Raw genomic sequence first — 18,677 nt, forward strand, 5'->3', positions numbered from 1 at the left:
GTCATAGTTCCTGAATGGGTAACTCTAGGCCTCCCCATCCTACCACTATAAGAGCCCAGCCAAAGGAAGGACCTTGGAGAGGCTGTACAGGGCAAGGGCACAGGGATCCTGAAGGAAGTTTTCTGTTCTTCCAAGAACTGCATTGGAAAGAACATGCTAATAAAATGCTAGCACTGTGGCTGAGGAGGGCAAGGGCAACAACTCCAGGCAACTCTGGGAGGGCCGATTTGCAGGACAGGCTTCTAAAGCTCCAGTCATGGGTAGATAACAATTTAATCTTAAGTCAAAACGGAGGTTGCCCCCTGAACCTGGTAGGTCACCTCCAAACTCCAATTACAAGTCAACAATACAACCTGGCCACGATGCAGATTTCACCAACATCAGCATATCCACCGCTCTGCTATGAAAGCACAATCTTTAGAAGATGCTGTGGCCTGTGACCAAAGCACTAAAGCTGCCTAAAAACAAAAAACCCTAATGCCTTCCCCTCACTCCATTAGGTTTGTGCATCTGCTATAAAAGTGGAGGCAATTTAAGCCCTCGCTGACGTGACTAATCAGGTTAGATAATTGCATTTGTGGTGGATTAGTTAAACAGCAGCCAACCATCCCCAGCCCAGCAGCTCCTGGATGGAGAGGCAGGCGGAACCAGCTGTTTCCTGGGGGCTGAGCGTGCATCCAGTCAGGGTGTACCCGCAGAGGTTGCCTATGAGGAACAGGGGCCATGCCTTCTGCTTTAAGAGAACAGGCTGACGAGGACTGTCAGACTTTCAGCCAGACTGACAGCAGGAAGGTGCCAGAAGGACAGAGGAAGTCAACAGACAAGTGCTGTGGTCCCGGAGGGAGAGCCCTGGTGTGGGGGAGCAGGGATGGAGAGAAGGATGAAGGTTGGAGATGAGAAAGGGTAAGGAATGGTGAGTCTTCTCGAATGAATGTGATCAGGAGGCAGAGAGGGCAAGCCAAGGACACCGTAACTAACTTATACCAGAAAACCAAATGACCAGGATACCAGCTGAAAAATAAGTGATGGGGAAGGTTTTGGGCACGGCATCTTCCTGGGAGGCTGAGGTAGCTGGTCTTTTCCCAGTCCTCAGGAACAGACTGACACAGAAGAGATCTGTACAGTTAGCACCTCTACAGTGCCCTCAAATTCCACGTGATGGGCGCTTGGTCTCCGGGAAACCTTTAGTGTGGGAGGTGTGTAGGCCAATAAGGTGCACCTTTGAGGGAGATCAGGGCCTCAGCTCTTCCCTGACTTCTTTTCTCTTCCTGGTCCTGGGGTGTGTGGAGGAGTGTGGTACCACTACTTCTCCAGGCCCTTATGATGAGCTGCCCTACTAAGGACCCCAAACAATAGGGACAGTTGATCATGAACAAAAACCCTCTCACGCTGCGAGCCAACACAGGATTGCCTCCTGTCTTTGTTCTGGTGAGGAGGGAAAGCGTGTGATCACGAGATTCTTCCAACAGACTTTATGGATTTTGTCTTTTGGGCTGCTTCACTTAAAGAGTCATCACTGCGTGCAACCCTGTGTCTCAACACAAATGGAAAACAGCCAGTGAGTTTTCCACCAAATGCTGGCGTATGAGAACATGCTTAGCCCGATACGTCTCTTTTGTGGATCTGCTTGCTCATGGCTGTGCTTTTATTTGCCTACATCCAAGCAAGGTGTGTTTTAAGTCCGTGAAATGCTTATAAAACAGGAGTGTGGGTTCAGGGAGCGTTGCTGCTCTGTGGTGTGACTCAGAAGTTTTGCTTCCTGCAAAAACCAAGGACAGAGTCTGAATGCCCCAAAGGAGGAAAGTGTTCAGACTGGAGACCCTGCTTCTGTGACTCTCACTAACTTCTACCATTTTCCAGCAAACCTGGAGGAAATCAGAGCATGGGAAGCACCTCCTTAGAAGATGATTGTAGGGTAGTTAGAAACGTCCACAACACAGCGACCAGACACAAAGACCACGAGGAGGCAAGGGAAACGCAGAAACCCACTGCTCATTCATCTTCATTTCAGCTACCCTTGACCTTTGTTTTGACCCAAAGACTACATTTAAAAATTGAGAAATGGTATAAATGGTTTTAATGGCTTTTGATTTTAGTTTCCTGGACTTGTGACATTTATCTATATAAACACTTTCTCTCCCTTTACCCAAGTTTTTAAATTAATAGCAATTTTCACGAGTCTTTCTTTGTGCTTGGTTCATATGAAATTCAAAAAGTCAGATGAATCTTATGCCTGGGAAAAGTATTTTAGATTATAATTTGTACTTTCAACAAGCCTGGAGTGACACTGGAGCCAGGCTTTAGAGGCGCCAGCAGTGAAGGCAGGTCAAAGCTTGTAGCAATAATATCAAACAATTTGGCAATAATGTCAAATGGTACAAAAGCATTTTGATTCCAAAATTGCATTTCTGAGTATGTATACTGGGGAAACATTCAATATGATTCAAGCTATGTGAATGAGCAGGTGCATAGTACACTTATTGGTAGTGGAAACTGAGCAGCCTAGGGCAAAAAAGTCAATCTGTTTCCAGAAGTGTTCTATCTCCATTAAAACCAGATTTAAAAATTACACACACACACACACACACACACACACACACACACACACACATACACACACCACATATATTAATGTATATTCATATATATTATATGTGTATGTGAGTAGGTATGTATGTGTGGGAGTGCACAGCCCATCTACAGAGGTCAGGAGTGCACAGCCCACCTGCAGAGGCCTGGAGTGCACAGCCCACCTGCAGAGGTCTGGAGTGCATACCCCACCTGCAGAGGCTTGGAGTGCATACCCCACCTGCAGAGGCCTGGAGGGCACAGCCCACCTGCAGAGGTCTGGAGTGCACAGCCTACCTGCAGAGGCCTGGAGTGCACAGTCCACTTGCAGAGGCCTGGAGTGCACAGCCCACCTGCAGAGGTCTGGAGTGCATACCCCACCTGCAGAGGCCTGGAGTGCATACCCTACCTGCAGAGGCCTGGAGTGCACAGCCCACCTGCAGAGGCCTGGAGTGCACAGCCCACCTGCAGAGGCCAAAGGGGGGTGTTGAGTATCCTGTTCTCAGTCTCCACCTTATTCCCTGAGACAAAACATCTCACTGTACCCAAAGCTCACTTTTTTGGTTAGGCTGGCCAGCCAGCAAGCTCCTAGGACCCATCTGTCTCCTGCCCCAGCAGTAGTATGTGTCACTATGCTGGGCTAAGCTTTTTTAAAAACAAGTGTTCTAGGGATTCAAACTCAGGTCTTCATGCTTGCACAGAAAATGCTCTAAACTCATTAAGCCCTCTTTCCAGCCTCAAGGGACTTTAATCTAGGATTTAATGTAAAGTCCATATAAATACCAGTAAGGGACAGCTAGAAACCAAGGACCACCCTCCCCAAAGAGGAAGACAGAAGAGGACAGATTCTTCAGTAAGGATGGTCACGGCCTTTTCTTTGAGGTGCGGAGAACTGTTTGTGTGTGTGTGTGTGTGTGTGTGTGTGTGTGTGTGTGTGTGTGAGACCTTTATCTGTAGAACCATCTGGGAGTGCCTTCCAGTTTTGTTTTTATCTGTCCCTGCAGTCCCCACACTCTTTGCACACTTACATCCTTACCATTTGGAAGCTCCGGGTGGAGTGGAATTCACACTGCATCATGTCAAAGAAGATGGGAATGGTGGCTTTTCGAAGCTCCGTCTCAGGAATCAATGTCATTTCCAATATCGGGCCGACCATTTCTGGGATGAATTTTATCTTATGTTGACCTTTCAATATAGAAATGTGACATCTATTATTTTTAAAAAGAAAGAGGTGGCTTTTCAAAGAGCGTTTAAGAACACAGAACACAGCAGCCCAGACCCTGTGATTTTGAATGGGAGTTTCCACGGTTGTGAACCCGATCTTGCTTGTAAGGAGTCTGAGCACTTCCAGTCATGTGTGGACTGAAGGCCGAGGAGGTGGCTCAATAGGCAAAGCATTTGGCACATAAGCATGCAGACTGGAGTTCAGAATCCCAGTACCCACACAAAAACGGGAGAGGCATGGCGGCACTCATCCAGCACATGAGAGGCAGACACTGGATCCCTGGGGCAGGATGATGAATCAGACTAGCCGAAACAGCAAGCTCTGAGTTCAGTGAGAGACCCTGCCTCAGTAAATAAATTAGAGGGTATGGAGAAATGACACTCAAAGCGAACCTATGGTTTCTACATCCGTGGAACACATGAGCATGCCAGCACCCATATATGCATGCAAAAAAAAAAAAAAAAAAAAGTGGATAGAATTCCTAGTGATACAAAGGAAGCGACTTAAAGACACATTCACTTTAAGTCTATTACAGAAGGGCAGGGAGGGTCCAATCTCCCATCTTAAAGTGGAGTTGAGAAAGTTGAATTGTGAGGAAATCATGAGCAAGCAACGAGACACTATCCTCTACATATGTCTCAGGCCAGCAAGATAGCACAGTAGGTAAAGGTGTTTGCCACCAAGCCTCATGACCCGAGCATGGTCCCAGAACCCACATAAAGGTAGAAGGAGAGAGCCGACCCTACAGGGCTATCCTCTCGTCTCCATTCAGGTACCATGGCATGCATACCACCCCCCCCCCTTATTATGCACACAATACAGTAATAATAAAAAAATACTCAGAAACTTGTTAACAGGGGCTGGAGAGATGGCTCAGCAGTTAAGAGCACTGGTTGCTCTTCCAGAGGACCAGGGTTCAATTCCCAGCACCCACATGGCAGCTCACAACTGCCTGTACCTTCAGGTACAAGGGATCTGGAACACTCTCACAGACATACATGCAGGCAAAAGACCAAGGCACACAAAATAAAAACTTGTCACCTATGGGCACATCTTGTTCAGTGTGTTTAGTGGTACTATCGTATTCTTCTAGAGCTCTTGTTTTGACGTTTGTTTTGAGACAAGATCTCCCAATATATTGACCAGACAGGCTGGTTTCACAAGAAGTCAATTGTAGCTGGTAAGTCAAGGACGTGATCACCATCTGCTGTTCAGTAGACTGAGCAGGGGACAGGGGCTGGGAGCACCAGCATCTGACAAGCATGGAGCTGACACAGGGAGAGTGCAGATGGTATCCTAGGTCCCTTCTGTCTCCGAGATGGCGTGGAAAGGTGGCACCTCCGTGAACGACCCAATGACTTATGAAGCACTCTGAATGGCGGCAGTCAAAGCACACAGAGCCCCTGCGGGGACACGGGACTGCAGAAATTGTAGGGTCTACCACCCCAGGCCACTGCTTGAGAGAGATGCATTAATGTACAGAACAGCTTTGCTGGGCTAAGGAGATGAAGGGTCTGCCACCCTGCAAGCATGGTGATCTGAGTTCCACCCTAGGAACTTAAAATAATGAAAAGCAAAGGTGTGGTGGAATCCACTTGCATCCCCTGCACTGGGGAGGTGGAGGGAGGTGGATTCCTAGAGCTCACTGGCCAGCCAAACCTACTTGGTGAGCTCCAGGCCCACTTGTACGTCACTGAATTCAGGACACCTGGGGAGTGGCATAGATACATGGGGCTTGAGAGCCAGGAAGATGGGGCGGCCGGAGGGGGGGGGGCGCAGCAGTGGCAAGCCCTAGCTCACACCCCTGCTGGTGTGCTGGAGTGAGGCTTCCAGGAAGCTTTCTATACAGATGCAAGGCTGGCTGGGATGGCTAATCTCTGTGGCTCATCAACAATATCTGGAATCAACTCAAGCAGCTGGGCACACCTGTGAGGGATGTTTCTTGATTAGATTATTTGAAGTAGGAAGACCCAGCCTAAATCTGGGCCATGCCTTCTAGTAGCAGTCCATATAAAGGAGCTGGAAGAAGGAAGCTTTTGCTTTTTGCCTGCTTGCCCTTGCTCTTGCTGGCAAGTTCATCTGTTCTGTTGCTGAGGCACTCCTCCGCTGGTATTAGAAGCTGCTTCTTTGAGATTCCAACATAGACTGAAGACCAGCAGCTCCCTAGGTCCTCCCTGGGATACCAGCACAAGACTGGGACTGCGAAGACATCCAGTTTCATGGACTGAACAATTATGGGAGTCTTGGCCTTTGTTTTTTTGTTTTGCTTTTTTTAATTTTTCGAGACAGGGTTTCTCTGTGTAGCTTTGCGCCTTTCCTGAAACTCACGCTGTAGCCCAGGTTGGCCTCGAACTCACAGAGATCCACCTGCCTCTGCCTCCCGAGTGCTGGGATTAAAGGCGTGCGCCACCACTGCCCGGCCGAGTCTTGGCCTTTGTATCATGAAATAGCCATATGCGACTTCTCAAACACGGCCCGTAAGCCACTCTAAAATGCATACGCATGCACACACATGCATGCACGCACACACACACAGAGTCCTTCTATCAGTTCTGTTCCTTTAGAGAACGCTGACTAATACACCAGCTCAGGGCTGAGGGGAGATGACGAGGCAGGAGTGGCGCTCCTCGGCAGCGGTCTCTCCTCTTACATTTCAGAACTCTTCCTTTATCTTCCAGCCACTGCGCTGTAACTAGCACTGTCTCATTCCGGCACGTAACAGGAGGGTGCATGAGAAACGATACGCCTGAGTGAATTATTTGTGACATTTTCTTATTAACACCAGCCAGCTGATCTGGAGTTAATTAATCTTATTAATACTTTGACACAATCGGGAAACACAATACGGAATTTGCTTTTCTTTATGGCTCAACGAACGCAGATTTCTGTCAAGAGAGTCATTAAGCAAATGTGTCTATTATAAATAACCATACATAAGAAAGTAGACCGTCCTCAGAAGCCAGAAGATGTTTTTATGGAATGGACACAGGTACAAATGTAATCTCCGATAAGGAACCTGAATTTAATTAGAATCCAAATTTCCACCTTTGGCTCAATAGTTAGTACCTTGTCTTGAAGCTGCAATGGTGTGATTCTGCCTATTTCCCTTAAGGCTTAGCACTTCTGAAAGGCATGCAAGTGCCGCAAAGTGGTCCCCTGAAAGTGCCATTATATTCAATTTCTCAGGTGACATTTTCCTTGTATTATGCCTAAAAGATGTCAGAGCCAATGCTTCAGAAAACAGGAGATCGTGACAGCAAGTTGTTCATCAACTGTAATTCCGGCATCATAAAGCTCTCTCTGTCACTCGCAGCCTTTACTGTTCCAAGCTGGGAGGATCATACAAGGCAGAGCAAGTGGTGGCAGGGCAGCCACTGGAAAACTAAGCTACAAAAAAATAAGGGCTTCATCCCCATGGATCATCACCCTTCCTTTTGGTACGGAAAACACATCAGGCTGGAGTAACCTGAGACCTCTGAGCAGTAACACCCCTAGGGATAGAGCTGTCACAAGTCCATAGTCCCTGGGCTTTCTGATGCTCACTATTTAATGATGTTTAATTATTTTGGACATCCACATTTTGGGTTTCCCCTGGTGCACATCAAGCTGAAGTCTGTTGACGGACCTAGATGGGGGTCAATGAGAGTCAAGGGCACTCCTGCAGGTTTCTTTTCCTTTGGAGAGAAAGGAGGAACAGGCTGATTGTGATGGTTTGAATGAGCAATGTCCCCATAGCTCAGGTATTTGCACACTTGGTCCCTAGTCAGTGGCTCTGTTTGGGAAGATTATGGAACCTTTAGGAGGTGCAGCCTTGCTGGAGGAAGTACGTCACTGGGGGCGGGCTTTGAGAGCATAGAGCCTTGCTCCACTTCCAGTTGGCTTTCTCTGCTTCCTGGGTATAGATAGGAATATGATCTCTCAGCTTCCCTTTACAGCAGCCTGCTGCCATTATGGGCTGTCTCTCTGGACCCTTGGGTGACACAGATCGTTTCTTCTCTAAGTTGTTTTTGGTCATTGTGTTTTATGACAGGGACAGAAAAGTACCTGAGGCTCTAATAACCACGGTACAAGGCAGACATTCTACCTTCGCCCCCCTGGTTGTATTCTCTACCCATTTAAGACCTGCCTGGAGTTTCTATTCTAGGGACAGGATGTAGTGCTAACTCCTCTGAAAGTGACACCTGGCTTTTCCCTGGAAGCCAGGCATTTCCCAGGCAGTACCTTCCCCAGGATCTGGATGTTCGCCTTGACACCTTAGATGTTCAGGAATAACATCTCTGCACACACAAGGACCACAGAACAGAACGTTCCAGCACCTTCTGTTAGGGTCTATCATGCTCTATCCAGGTTTAATGAAAAGCGGCCAGTTTGCACATTCGCAAAAACACCAGTGAAGGGGATCCTTGCATGAAAAATAGCCCAAGCCAAATAAGGCCCAAACAGTGCCTCTCTGTGAGCACTTTTGTTCCAGCCAGATCGGGTCAGGGAGCATGTGCTGGTTCCTGAGAGCTGGATGTAATAAACAAAAGTAGACGGTGGAACCAAGGCAAGAGGGAGATGAGGTGGCCCCGCAGGTTGCCTCAATCAGCTCCCCCAAACAACAGGAGAGTTGGGTAAATGAACACATTTTCTCCTACTTTTCTTTCAGAAGAGTATGGTTTTGACTTTCTCTTTTACATGCTGAGTTTGGGGAAGAAAAGGCCTGTTGCCCTGTCCCACCCAGCAGGGCTGCTGCAGCACCTCTGTGTGAGACACCCATCTCCAAAGACCCCACACAGCACTGGAAGGGCAGAGGGAAGGCATCCGGTGCTGCGGCGGAGTGGCAGGTGACTAATTCTAAGGTGAGGAACACATCTGATCCGACTTCTATTTTTATTTTCTTGGCAGAACTGGCTGTATGTGCCTGCCAACATATTCCCAAACCTGAGCCCATTGGAAAGAAAGAAAACAGGAAGCTCTGTGGAAAATAGGTTGTGCACATCCTGGGAAATCATGATGGGCTGCTATGAGTTTAGAGAGCAGCGACCTGCATAGTGCCATTGGCAGGCAGGCCTGAGTGCTGGAGAACCGCAGCAGGGAGGGTCCTTGCTGGCTATGATCACCCCACAGAGCGGTTCTTAGAGCCTGCTTGGGGAAGATCCCAGGAGGATCCAAGGACTTATTATTTGTCAAAACAAAAACAAAAACATACAAAATCCCATGAAATTCTCTGTTATTTGCCTAGCAGTTGTCCTTTCTTGTAGATTACAAATCTCTGCTCTTTAACTGGCCAAGGTCATGGCTTCCTTTGGATCTCCTGCTTGTTCTCATGCCCAAGTTGATGTCTGCTGTTGATGAGCAAGCTTTGAAACACTCAGGTGTTAGTCAGGTGTTCACACTAGTGAGTGACAATGGGGGGAGGAAGGGGGCCCGGGGAGGGGGCTGCTCCTCCTCAGTTAGCTTCCTTTTTGGCATGGTGCATCAAAAGTGTCTATTGCTGGGCTCATCTTATTAGAACATGACAGATAGTGTCCACCACTCTGAGACAGAACAAAAAGGCTGAGACTGCAGACTCCCAAGGAGGCTCTGTGGAGAGCCCCACTCTTCCCAAAGCCCATCTTTCCTTCCTTCGTGGCTGTCATGGCGAATGTCATGGAAGGAAATGGAGCTGGGTTCAAGATCAACCTCTGGAGCTTCGGAGGTGCCATTGATAGTACTTAAAGATGAACATGTAGCTTGGCTGCTGGAGGAGGAGAGATATCTTTAGAGATGCAGCTATGGGCAAGGTGCACGTGTTCCTGGAAATCATCCTCACTCATGCTTCTATAAGAGCCTTAATGAAACTCCTTGTGTAACCCATAAAAGATAAAAAATGGGCATAAAAGTGTGTGTGTGTGGGGGGGCAGAAGGGTATTAATGGAAGTGAGAGGGAAAAAGAGAGGGTAGTGGGAGTGAATATTTTTTAAAAAACCATGTATATGTATAAAACAATAAACCCATTATTATATAATTGAGATATTAAAATAAAAATTTAAAAATAAAACACAAAGATCAGGGTCAGTGCTAAAAATATAAGACAGAAAAACATACTAAGGTCAGTGCTAAAAGCAAAACAAAACAAAAACACAACTCTTAAAAAAAAGGTAAGACACAAATTGAAAAAGCAAGAAGACCCATTGGTTAGGATTATCTTTGGCCACCTGGAGCCAGAGCTCAGTACTGAAGTTTCCTTAGTTCCAACAAGTGACCCTGTCACTGCAGGACCACAGCAGGATGCTGGGGACGCCTAAGACAGCAGCCACTGCTTGGCAAGGAAGAAGAGGGCACCTCATTGTACACTGATCCCTCAGACCTCTGCTTGGGTGACCTCAGGATCTCTTTTTCTCTTTTGCTGTACTAGAGACTGAGTCCAGGGCCTTGTGCATGCAAGCCTATGTCCAGAGGAGCCAAAGGGACAGGCTCACACTGCAGCCTGCCAAGTGGAACGGAACTCGGGTATCTCCTTTGTGAATGGTGGGCCTAGAGAGGACCTGGACTCCCTGTCATTCGGCGGAGAACTACAGTGTGAGCCACCCACCTGCAGGCTTCTTTGCCTCTCGTTATTCTCCTTCTCACAGGCTAACACATTGTTTCCTGCCTGGCGTGAGTCTGGCCATCAGCCTTTCCAGGTCAAGTGACATATATGTCTGTCAGCATGTAATTTTGAGAAGGAACAGAGGAAAACTGGTTAAGATGACCCACGGATGGCCCCTGGCCTGTTCCAACAGCCTCAAAAATCTCACTACAGAGTTCATCCTATGTACATGTCACAGGGTCATTTGGCTTCTGGATTGGAAATCTGAAAAATCCTGCATAGTCCCCATAAGGTATAAACTAGATTGTTGAATGAGGGAGGCACAGAAGGATCTCATCACATGACAGAGGTCACAGAGGCAGGGCAGGACAGGGCAGGGCAGGGCAGAAAGAAAACTTAGTATGACTTAGCAAACTACCCACTCCATCCTTGGGTTCCTACACCAACTCAGGGATGGCAGAAAGTCAGGAAGGGCAGGATCATTCCTATAGTGTCCGTGTTGCAGAGATCAGTGGGCTGGAATACCCAAGAGCTAGAACTTAGGTCCTCCAAATACAGCTTGCTGTGGTCAGGTTAGTCTTATAGGGAGTATCCCTCAAGGGTCCTCAGCCTGCTCCAATTCTGATACCCAATACACACCAGATAGTTCAGGTTCTGCATGTACTGGGTGGGTACAGCAGACACAGATGCCTGACAGCTCTGCACTTCTACCAGGGAAAGTCTACCCTGCAACTCTAGGCCTAGAAGTTGAGCTGGGTCCCCAAGTGAAACACTTATGCTATAGGCATTACCTATAAAGTAACAGCACCTATAGAGTACTATCGCCTATAGAGTTTCTCAGAGTCTCATTTTCCCAGGTGTTTCACATTTCTATTCCAGGTGAAGACCCACTCGAGAAACCAAAACCCAAACCAAAATATCTAGCCAGGTGTGGTGGCACACATTGTCAAACCCAACTCTCAGGAAGCTGAGGCAGCCTAGACTGGGGTCCACGGTAAGACTCTTATCTCAAAATTCAACAATAACAACAAAAAGAAGAAAAGGAAAGAGCTCTATTTTTTTCATCTAAGCAGAAAGAAAAAGAACACTGGGGAAGTCTGACCTCCGCTGCAGATGAGACAGGATTTCCCTCCCCACATCTGACGACATTGAGGAGCTTGAAAGGGCGAGGAGTCAAAGGGACAGTGAGAATCTTGTTCACTTTGATCCTGCTGGTCATAGTAACAGGTGCAGCCCCTGCAAAGTCTGCTCCTGCCTGTCACAGAGTGTCCAGGTTTGTGATGGAGTCCAGGACCACACTTCCATCAAAAGCCATGCTTTGCTTTTGTCTTTCTAGACACACTTTCCAGGCACTGTGCTGATCCTGATGATCTCAGGTACCTGGGCAACCCCTCCATGGTCTGGGACACTTTGATGAGTGAGTGTAGAAGGCAGATGGCAATAAGGACCTGGTATCATGACCAGGCTCCCAGTAGGAACATTAAAGACAAAAGTTAAGTTCTTCTCTGTCACTAATTTTTAAGAAATGTATCTATGAGAAAAACATGTCCTATAGGTTTTAAAAAATAATTTTATCACCTTTATGTATCCTTAATATTTTGTTTTTATGTATATGGGTGTTCTGCCTGCATGTATATCTGCGTACCACATGCATGCAGTGTCTGAGAAGGAAGGAAGAGGGTGTTGGATCCCTGAGATTGGAGTTATAGATAGTTATGAGCCATCATGTGGGTGTTGGGAATCAAAAGCAGGTCTTTTGAAAGATTAGCCAATGATCCATCTCTCCAGCTCCCATTTATTCCGCTCTGTGTGTGTGTGTACACACACGTGTGTGCATGTGCATGCATGCACATTTGTGTGCAAATGCATCCTAGTATAGGCAGAGGAAAACTTTCAGGGCTTGGTTCTCTCTTTAACCACATGAGTCTTAGGATCAAATTCAGGTCATCAGGCCTGTTGGGAAGTTCCTTTAGCCCCAGAGTCATCTTACTGGCCCTTGGTTAAGAGTGCAATAGAGAATTCCTTATTCTGAATGATGAAATGCCCTGGGAACATAGTGTTAATGAGTTCATTCCTGGATAAAGTTATCTTCGGTTTATATTATCATTAAACAGATCTCACTGCTTTGATCACATCAGCACACCATGCTACCACCACCTGGTGGCAGGGTAAGCAAATGCAGAGTTTGAGCATGTGAATAAACCTTATAGAAGGTAGATTCTGCACAACTGAATACAAAGGTCATGGCCTGGTAAATGACTTACAGTAAATGTAACTGTAAGCAGAGCAGTACTGAGAAGCAATAGCACTCCAAGCTACGTGTCTACCTGATACCAGAGTGTGCTTTCTTGATTTCCTTATTTGCCACAGGGATACATTTTTCACTCTCTTTAATCTGTTTTCCTTACTGAAAATGGAACTAAGCAAGAAACAGTGATTGCTATCCAAGGAAGAGAAGGAATTAAGGTCTTTGAGATATCCCAAAGGGGCTGGGAAGATGGCTTGGTTTGTAAAGTACCTGCCATGTAACCATGAGGAGGACCGGAGTTCAAACCCAGAACCATATAAAACAAATCTGGGCAAAGCAGCCCATGCCTGTAACCCCAGTGCTGGGGAGGTGGAGACAAGTGGATCCCTGGGGCCTGGTAAGCAGGCACCTAGTCAACTTGGCAAGTTATAAGTAGATGAGAGATCCTGCTCTAAAATCAGGTAGACAGTCCCAACGAACCAAGGCTGAACTATGGCTTACACACACACACACACACACACACACACACACACACACACACACATGCGCGCGCGCGCACTCTCACACACTGTATCAACATTGAAAAATGGGGCTAATGTCACAAGGGAAGTCAAGGTGCTCACTCCATCCCCAAGATGATGCCCAGCTACTCACCCAGGTTGTACCACATGTCTCTTATCTCGAAGCCAATCTGCCTCCTCATGTCTCCATACCTAGAAACCAGGGAAGGAAAGAAGGCATGTCATTCTACAGAGCCATCAGAAAGCAAACCCCATGCTTCCATCACATACTCAGATGAAGGCTGTGTCAGAATTCCAACTACATCTGCCAGCAGCAGGATTTCAAGGAGAGCTCCAGGTGGGACTCAGGCTCGTCCCAGATGACAGTGCATTCCTGAGAGAGCACAGACAAGCTGTGAAGAACAGCCAAAGCATCTTGTGTTCTTCAATCACATGGCTCCTGGGCCCCAGGGAGTTTGTTTTTCCATGCATGCGGCTGTTAGCACATCCAGGCACCCATGAGCATCCTATCTACAGAGGCAGCAGCCTCCCCACAGGAAAACGAAACCCTGGAGTTGGGGAAGGCTGCTTCCAAATTTTCCCCATTCTTCTATATCACTTCAAATGTAAGCAAGAGCTTAACACCCAAATATGTCAACAAACATTCCACTGGTTTTTGTTTATCTGGGAAAATAAATGCTAATTTTCCTCCCGGTGGGCGAAGAGAGGAGGTGTGCATTTCATGAGTAAACAGAATTTGATGCTTCAGAAGATAAACCTTTATTAGTTTGTGAGCAATTTAACTTTTTCTTTTAGTGCCTAAGGAAAAAGCTGATTATATTAAAAATAATAATTTGCAAAATTATCATACAGCATTGCAGCCGAGCAGCTGCATCATCGAGCTCGCTCCCTTCGTTCATCCTTGTGCCGGCTGAGGCGCCAAGGAAAGCTGATCACAGATGATGGTGTCCTGGCTCTTCAGGCAAGCATCCTGGCTGCTAAATCAACAACTCCCAGCTGGCTGCCACCTTATTAAAGTCTCTGGTGCCCTAAGCACCTGCCTGTCACTCACAGCATAAGGGTTACAGTGGCATGTTCATCTCAGTGGTGGAGAAAGAATATAATCCAAACTATGTACACACGCTTTCTTTTTGAAGGATCTGGCATATATACAAACATAGGCATATGTATGTATGTGTTATACAATGTTCCTTTCCATATATATACATATACACACACACACAGGTGCAAGTATGTACATACTCTTCTCCATATTATATACACATATAAAGAAAATAGAAAGCAGGTTATGAGGGGTGATGAGATTTAAAGGGAGGGAAAAATAAGAGTTGGTAATGGTATATATAAGGTTAAAAAAATAGAAGGGGGACTGGATTGGGGGTAGGAAGGAAATCAAAGGAGGGGTCTTGGGGAAGAGCATTGTGGGTGGATAAGAACAAACTGTAATGATTGTGTGTGTGTGTGTGTGTGTGTGTGTGTGTGTGTACAGTCACAAACCCATTACTTTGTATGATAACTAATACGTGTATGTGTGATGTTTATCAGCCATGGAGTGTAGGACATCAAGGTGTAGGTGGAACAACAGAGTTGGGAGGTCAGCTACTTCCTCTCAGGCTAAGCTGGGATCTACAGACCCAGCCCAGCAAGCCAGTGAGCACTGACAGGTGTTCTCAGTAAATCAGGGGTTCTCAGCCAGCAGTGGACTCACGGTCAAGAAGAGTCACTCCCACAGCAATGGGAAGCCTGAGCCAGCCAGTAAGACCACCACCAGCAAAGCCTGTGGGTCTGGGGTCCTGGGTGACAGCGAGATACGGTTCCATGCTTGACTCTCCCTTCAAATTGCTCAAGTGTTCTGGGACCTGAACACATTAAGTTGTCCATCATTTTGAGGTTTCTCAGCAGCCACTGCCACCTGGGCCTGGGCACGATGCAGTTGGCATCTTCTGGCATTTATCAGGGGGAGAGGAATCACATTCAGACCCAGCCTTGACTATTTTTTTTCTGAGATTAATGGACTAGTCACTTTCAGCTCAAGGCCTCAGACAAGACAGGGACACATAGCATCATGGCAGGTGGCTACACAACATAAATATTCTCAGCTCTCTAGCCCCCTATGATCATGTGTTCATACCCTCAGGTGGCTACACAACATAAACATCCTCAGCTCTCTAGCCCCTTATAATCATGTGTTCATACCCTCAACCCACTAATGATGCCAGCGGTACCAAAAGTGGTATCATTAACTCTGGCTTTGAACATCTTGCATCCAGGCTAGGGAGAGGATTTCTTCTCAAAACACAAGAATGTCTAACAGTAGGCTTCATGGGTGTCTCTGTTTCTCTGCCCTCGACTCAACTTTCTTTCAGCCCTCTACTGATTACAATTTTAATAGTTTAAAGGAAGCTCTAGGATTTATTTTGCCAGCAGCAGGTTTAACATTTGTGACTCCGGGTGGTGACCTGCCTTTCTCCAGCTGTTTGGAAATGAAGAGTTCTGTGCCTGCTAGTCAGCACATGCCTTGCTGAAGGATGGTGAGGACCACAGGTTTCCTCTCACTGCTGCTTTCTGGACTCAGGTGATGATTTGGATGGCAGTATCTGAGAGCCAGGAGGCTGGTAGTTATCAGAGCAGGTGATTCTCATGAGAGCCAGGCCTACAGCACAAGGAGCTGAAAATACTGTTTAACAGTCAAATATGACAAGATGCCTGGAAACCCAGACAAGCAAGAGGGAGCTGCATGATGGAGGGCAGGACTGGAGTTCCCCAGCAGCGGGCATGATCCTTCCTTTACATTTAATGAGAAGGCAGATCTGATGAATCTATACATGCTTTTTAGTAATTCCCAAGTGGAGCACAGCAGCTGTCACCAGACCTCAAGAGGGCTTTCAGGGAACGCTTCCACCTTCTTCTCTTGGAAGAGAAAGATGATGATAATTGAGAGTGTCTGGTTGAAGCTCAATTCCTGCAGGCAGGCCTCGGAGCTGGGGGCAACCGTAGAGATCACAGTTAAGTGGCTCTCTCACAGTGTAGAGTCAGGGAGCTGGCCCAAGCCTGGAGGGGAGAAGCCAGATGACTTGGCTTGGATTACAGGGCAAAGAGAGAAGGGAGTCCAAGTCCTCAGATCACAAGCCCACATTGTCCCCTGCACTGTGCTCACTCCTGGGACCGGGTGTCACATCTCCTTCCAAAGTGCTTCCATCTCCTATCACCATTACAGTGCCATGCCACTCTCCCAACAAGGAACCCAGGACTCATGGTCCAAGCAGATGAGCCTAGCTCCACCAAGCTGTAAGGACAAAGAACTGGAGTGACCTCCCTCCTGTGTGTTCACCCACCAAGTGAGCATAAGAAAGTTGGCTTGAGAGGGAGCCCTTCCCTAGTCCAGGAAGCACTAAGTTCCTACATCCAGGCTTAATGCTAGCACATGGACTCCTGTATCTTTAACCCAAGAAGAGAATTACATCTACCACATTCAGCCCTCCTAAGAGATAAAGCAACCAGATCCCAAATCTAAGCACAGCTGGGCAAAGACTCGGGCCCTCTGGTCCCCACTGTCTTTCACAGCGTAGGGAAACAACTCCTGAATGGTGAGAGTAGGGTGGTACTCACTCTGTCCCAGACAACACTCCAGTGAGGAGATGCTGCAATTTAAAGGGCTTGCCTTAACCACAGCATCTTGCTCATGGCTGCAAGGGCCATTTACGGAAAACTCCAACAAGACCCACAGGCCTCGGGAGACACACGTCATGACAGGAGAGACAGACTTCAACTCCAGAATCACACAGGTTATCTACATATCTTCTACATATGATTCCTGTGGGTTGTGACCTTACTTGGAAATAGGATCTGTACGATGTAACCTAGTTGCAATGAAGCCGCACTGGAGTAGAGTGGGCCCTAAATGCAAGAAGTGCTGTTCCTATGTGGAGGGTACACTAAGTCACAGACACAGAAGGGAGCTATGAAAAGAACCTAACCTGGAGACGAGCAGAGCGTGGATTGACAACACAGGCTAGGGGATGCTGAGGACTGGGGACAGCCAGCGGAAGTGAATAGAACCTCCCCCAGCAGAAGAATCTACACTATCGCTTCTGGATTTCAGACTTCTGGCCTCTATAACTACCGGACGACAGATTGTGACTTTGTTGTGCCCACTGTGATGGCAGGGGAACCCAGGAAACATATGCAATGATCCATCTACTTCGTATCTGGCCCAGTCAACAATTAGAATCTAGAACCTGAAAAATGCTTCTCTAAGGAGAGAATAAACCAAGAATACTACGACTGAGGTTGGAGGGGGGTCTGACATGGGATGTGTGGGTCTAGAAATCTAAACCAGACAAGGAACCAGGCTGGAGAGGCAGAAGCAAGCCTAGAATGGAGTTCTAGGAGAGAAGGAGATGGAGTTCTTGAAGATGGAGTGCTGTGATTTGGACACTGTTGTCCCCAAAGGTCCATGTGCTGCAAGTCTGGTCTCCAAGGTAATAGGACAGAGAGATGGCAGACATTAAGACTTCTAGATGTGGTTATATCATGAGAATACTGCCTTCGGGGATGGATAAATGTCTTTCAAGAGACTGGCTTGGTTCTCTCAAGATTGCGTTAGTCAGATCTCTTGAGAGTGAGCTAGATCTCTCAGGACAGAGTTAGGTCTCCAAGAATAGATTAGTCATGGGGAGAGCATGTATTTATAAAGCAAATCTGCCTGCTTCTCTCTCAGGAACACTCCTTCTCTGTACTCCTTGCCCTCTCTCTTCACCACCATGCTGTTAGGCAGCACGAGGCTCTTTAGCAGACATTGGGAACATGCTGGCCTCATGTCCTTGAAGTCTCTTACCTCCAAGGTGATGAGCTAATGGCAACCCTTTACCAAGCAACCACACTCTGTGTGAGTGACCATGACATGAGTGAAGTAAAACAGCACTGAAGGACTTGGGGACAGCAATCAAAAGCACTAAATGTCCCACCCCGATTTAGTGCCTTGTCCCTTGGTCAGAGGTTCTGGAGGAATATACAGCATCGGTGGCCAGAGTGCCAAAGGGTAGATGGTTAGGACAAGAGAGAGGGAAAGGCGGGCCACCAAGAGTGGGGCTCATGGGTAGGATGAGGCATTTCTGTCTTAATGGAAAACAAAACAAACCAACAGAACCCCACAATAGGTAGGAGGGGATGAGACCACTGGGAATGAGCCCTGCTTGATACAAGGCTGATGTGAGCATTCTGTCTGTGTTCAGCTTTATTATGCTCCTCAGGACAAGGTCTCCTCAATGTATCTAATTAGCTTTGCCAACGCAAAGATGACACAGGGTTACTGCTCACACAGCTTGTTTCCCTGGGTCCCCCTCTAATCCTTACTGTGAATTTACTTGGAATAATTCGAATCTTTTGGAAAAAATAATTAGCATGAGGAGTGAATCGATCGTATTCTGCAATACAGAATCCTACCTTCTGATTAGACCATGCTGTAACACGGGACTTGTCACATCACATTTATCTCTTCACAGCTTCCCTCAAAACCCCATCTCTAGTTTGGTACCTTAGAAGCCAGTGTCTGATGAAATG

The 18,677-nt window shown here is 47.1% G+C and overlaps 1 protein-coding gene across 1 annotated transcript in view; it reads right to left on the reverse strand.

Moving 5' to 3' along the window:
* Positions 1–18,677, reverse strand: part of Dock1 (dedicator of cytokinesis 1) — a 514,332-nt gene that overhangs the window by 79,373 nt on the left and 416,282 nt on the right. Inside the window, exons 32-33 of the mRNA XM_059265078.1 lie at positions 13,249–13,307; positions 3,605–3,753 (exon numbers count right to left, since the gene is read on the reverse strand). Of these exons, the coding sequence (XP_059121061.1) occupies positions 3,605–3,753; positions 13,249–13,307 (208 nt within the window). The remainder of the gene's footprint in view (positions 1–3,604; positions 3,754–13,248; positions 13,308–18,677) is intronic.

This window comes from Peromyscus eremicus, chromosome 1 (assembly GCF_949786415.1).
Source record: "Peromyscus eremicus chromosome 1, PerEre_H2_v1, whole genome shotgun sequence".
Lineage (NCBI taxonomy): Eukaryota > Metazoa > Chordata > Mammalia > Rodentia > Cricetidae > Peromyscus > Peromyscus eremicus.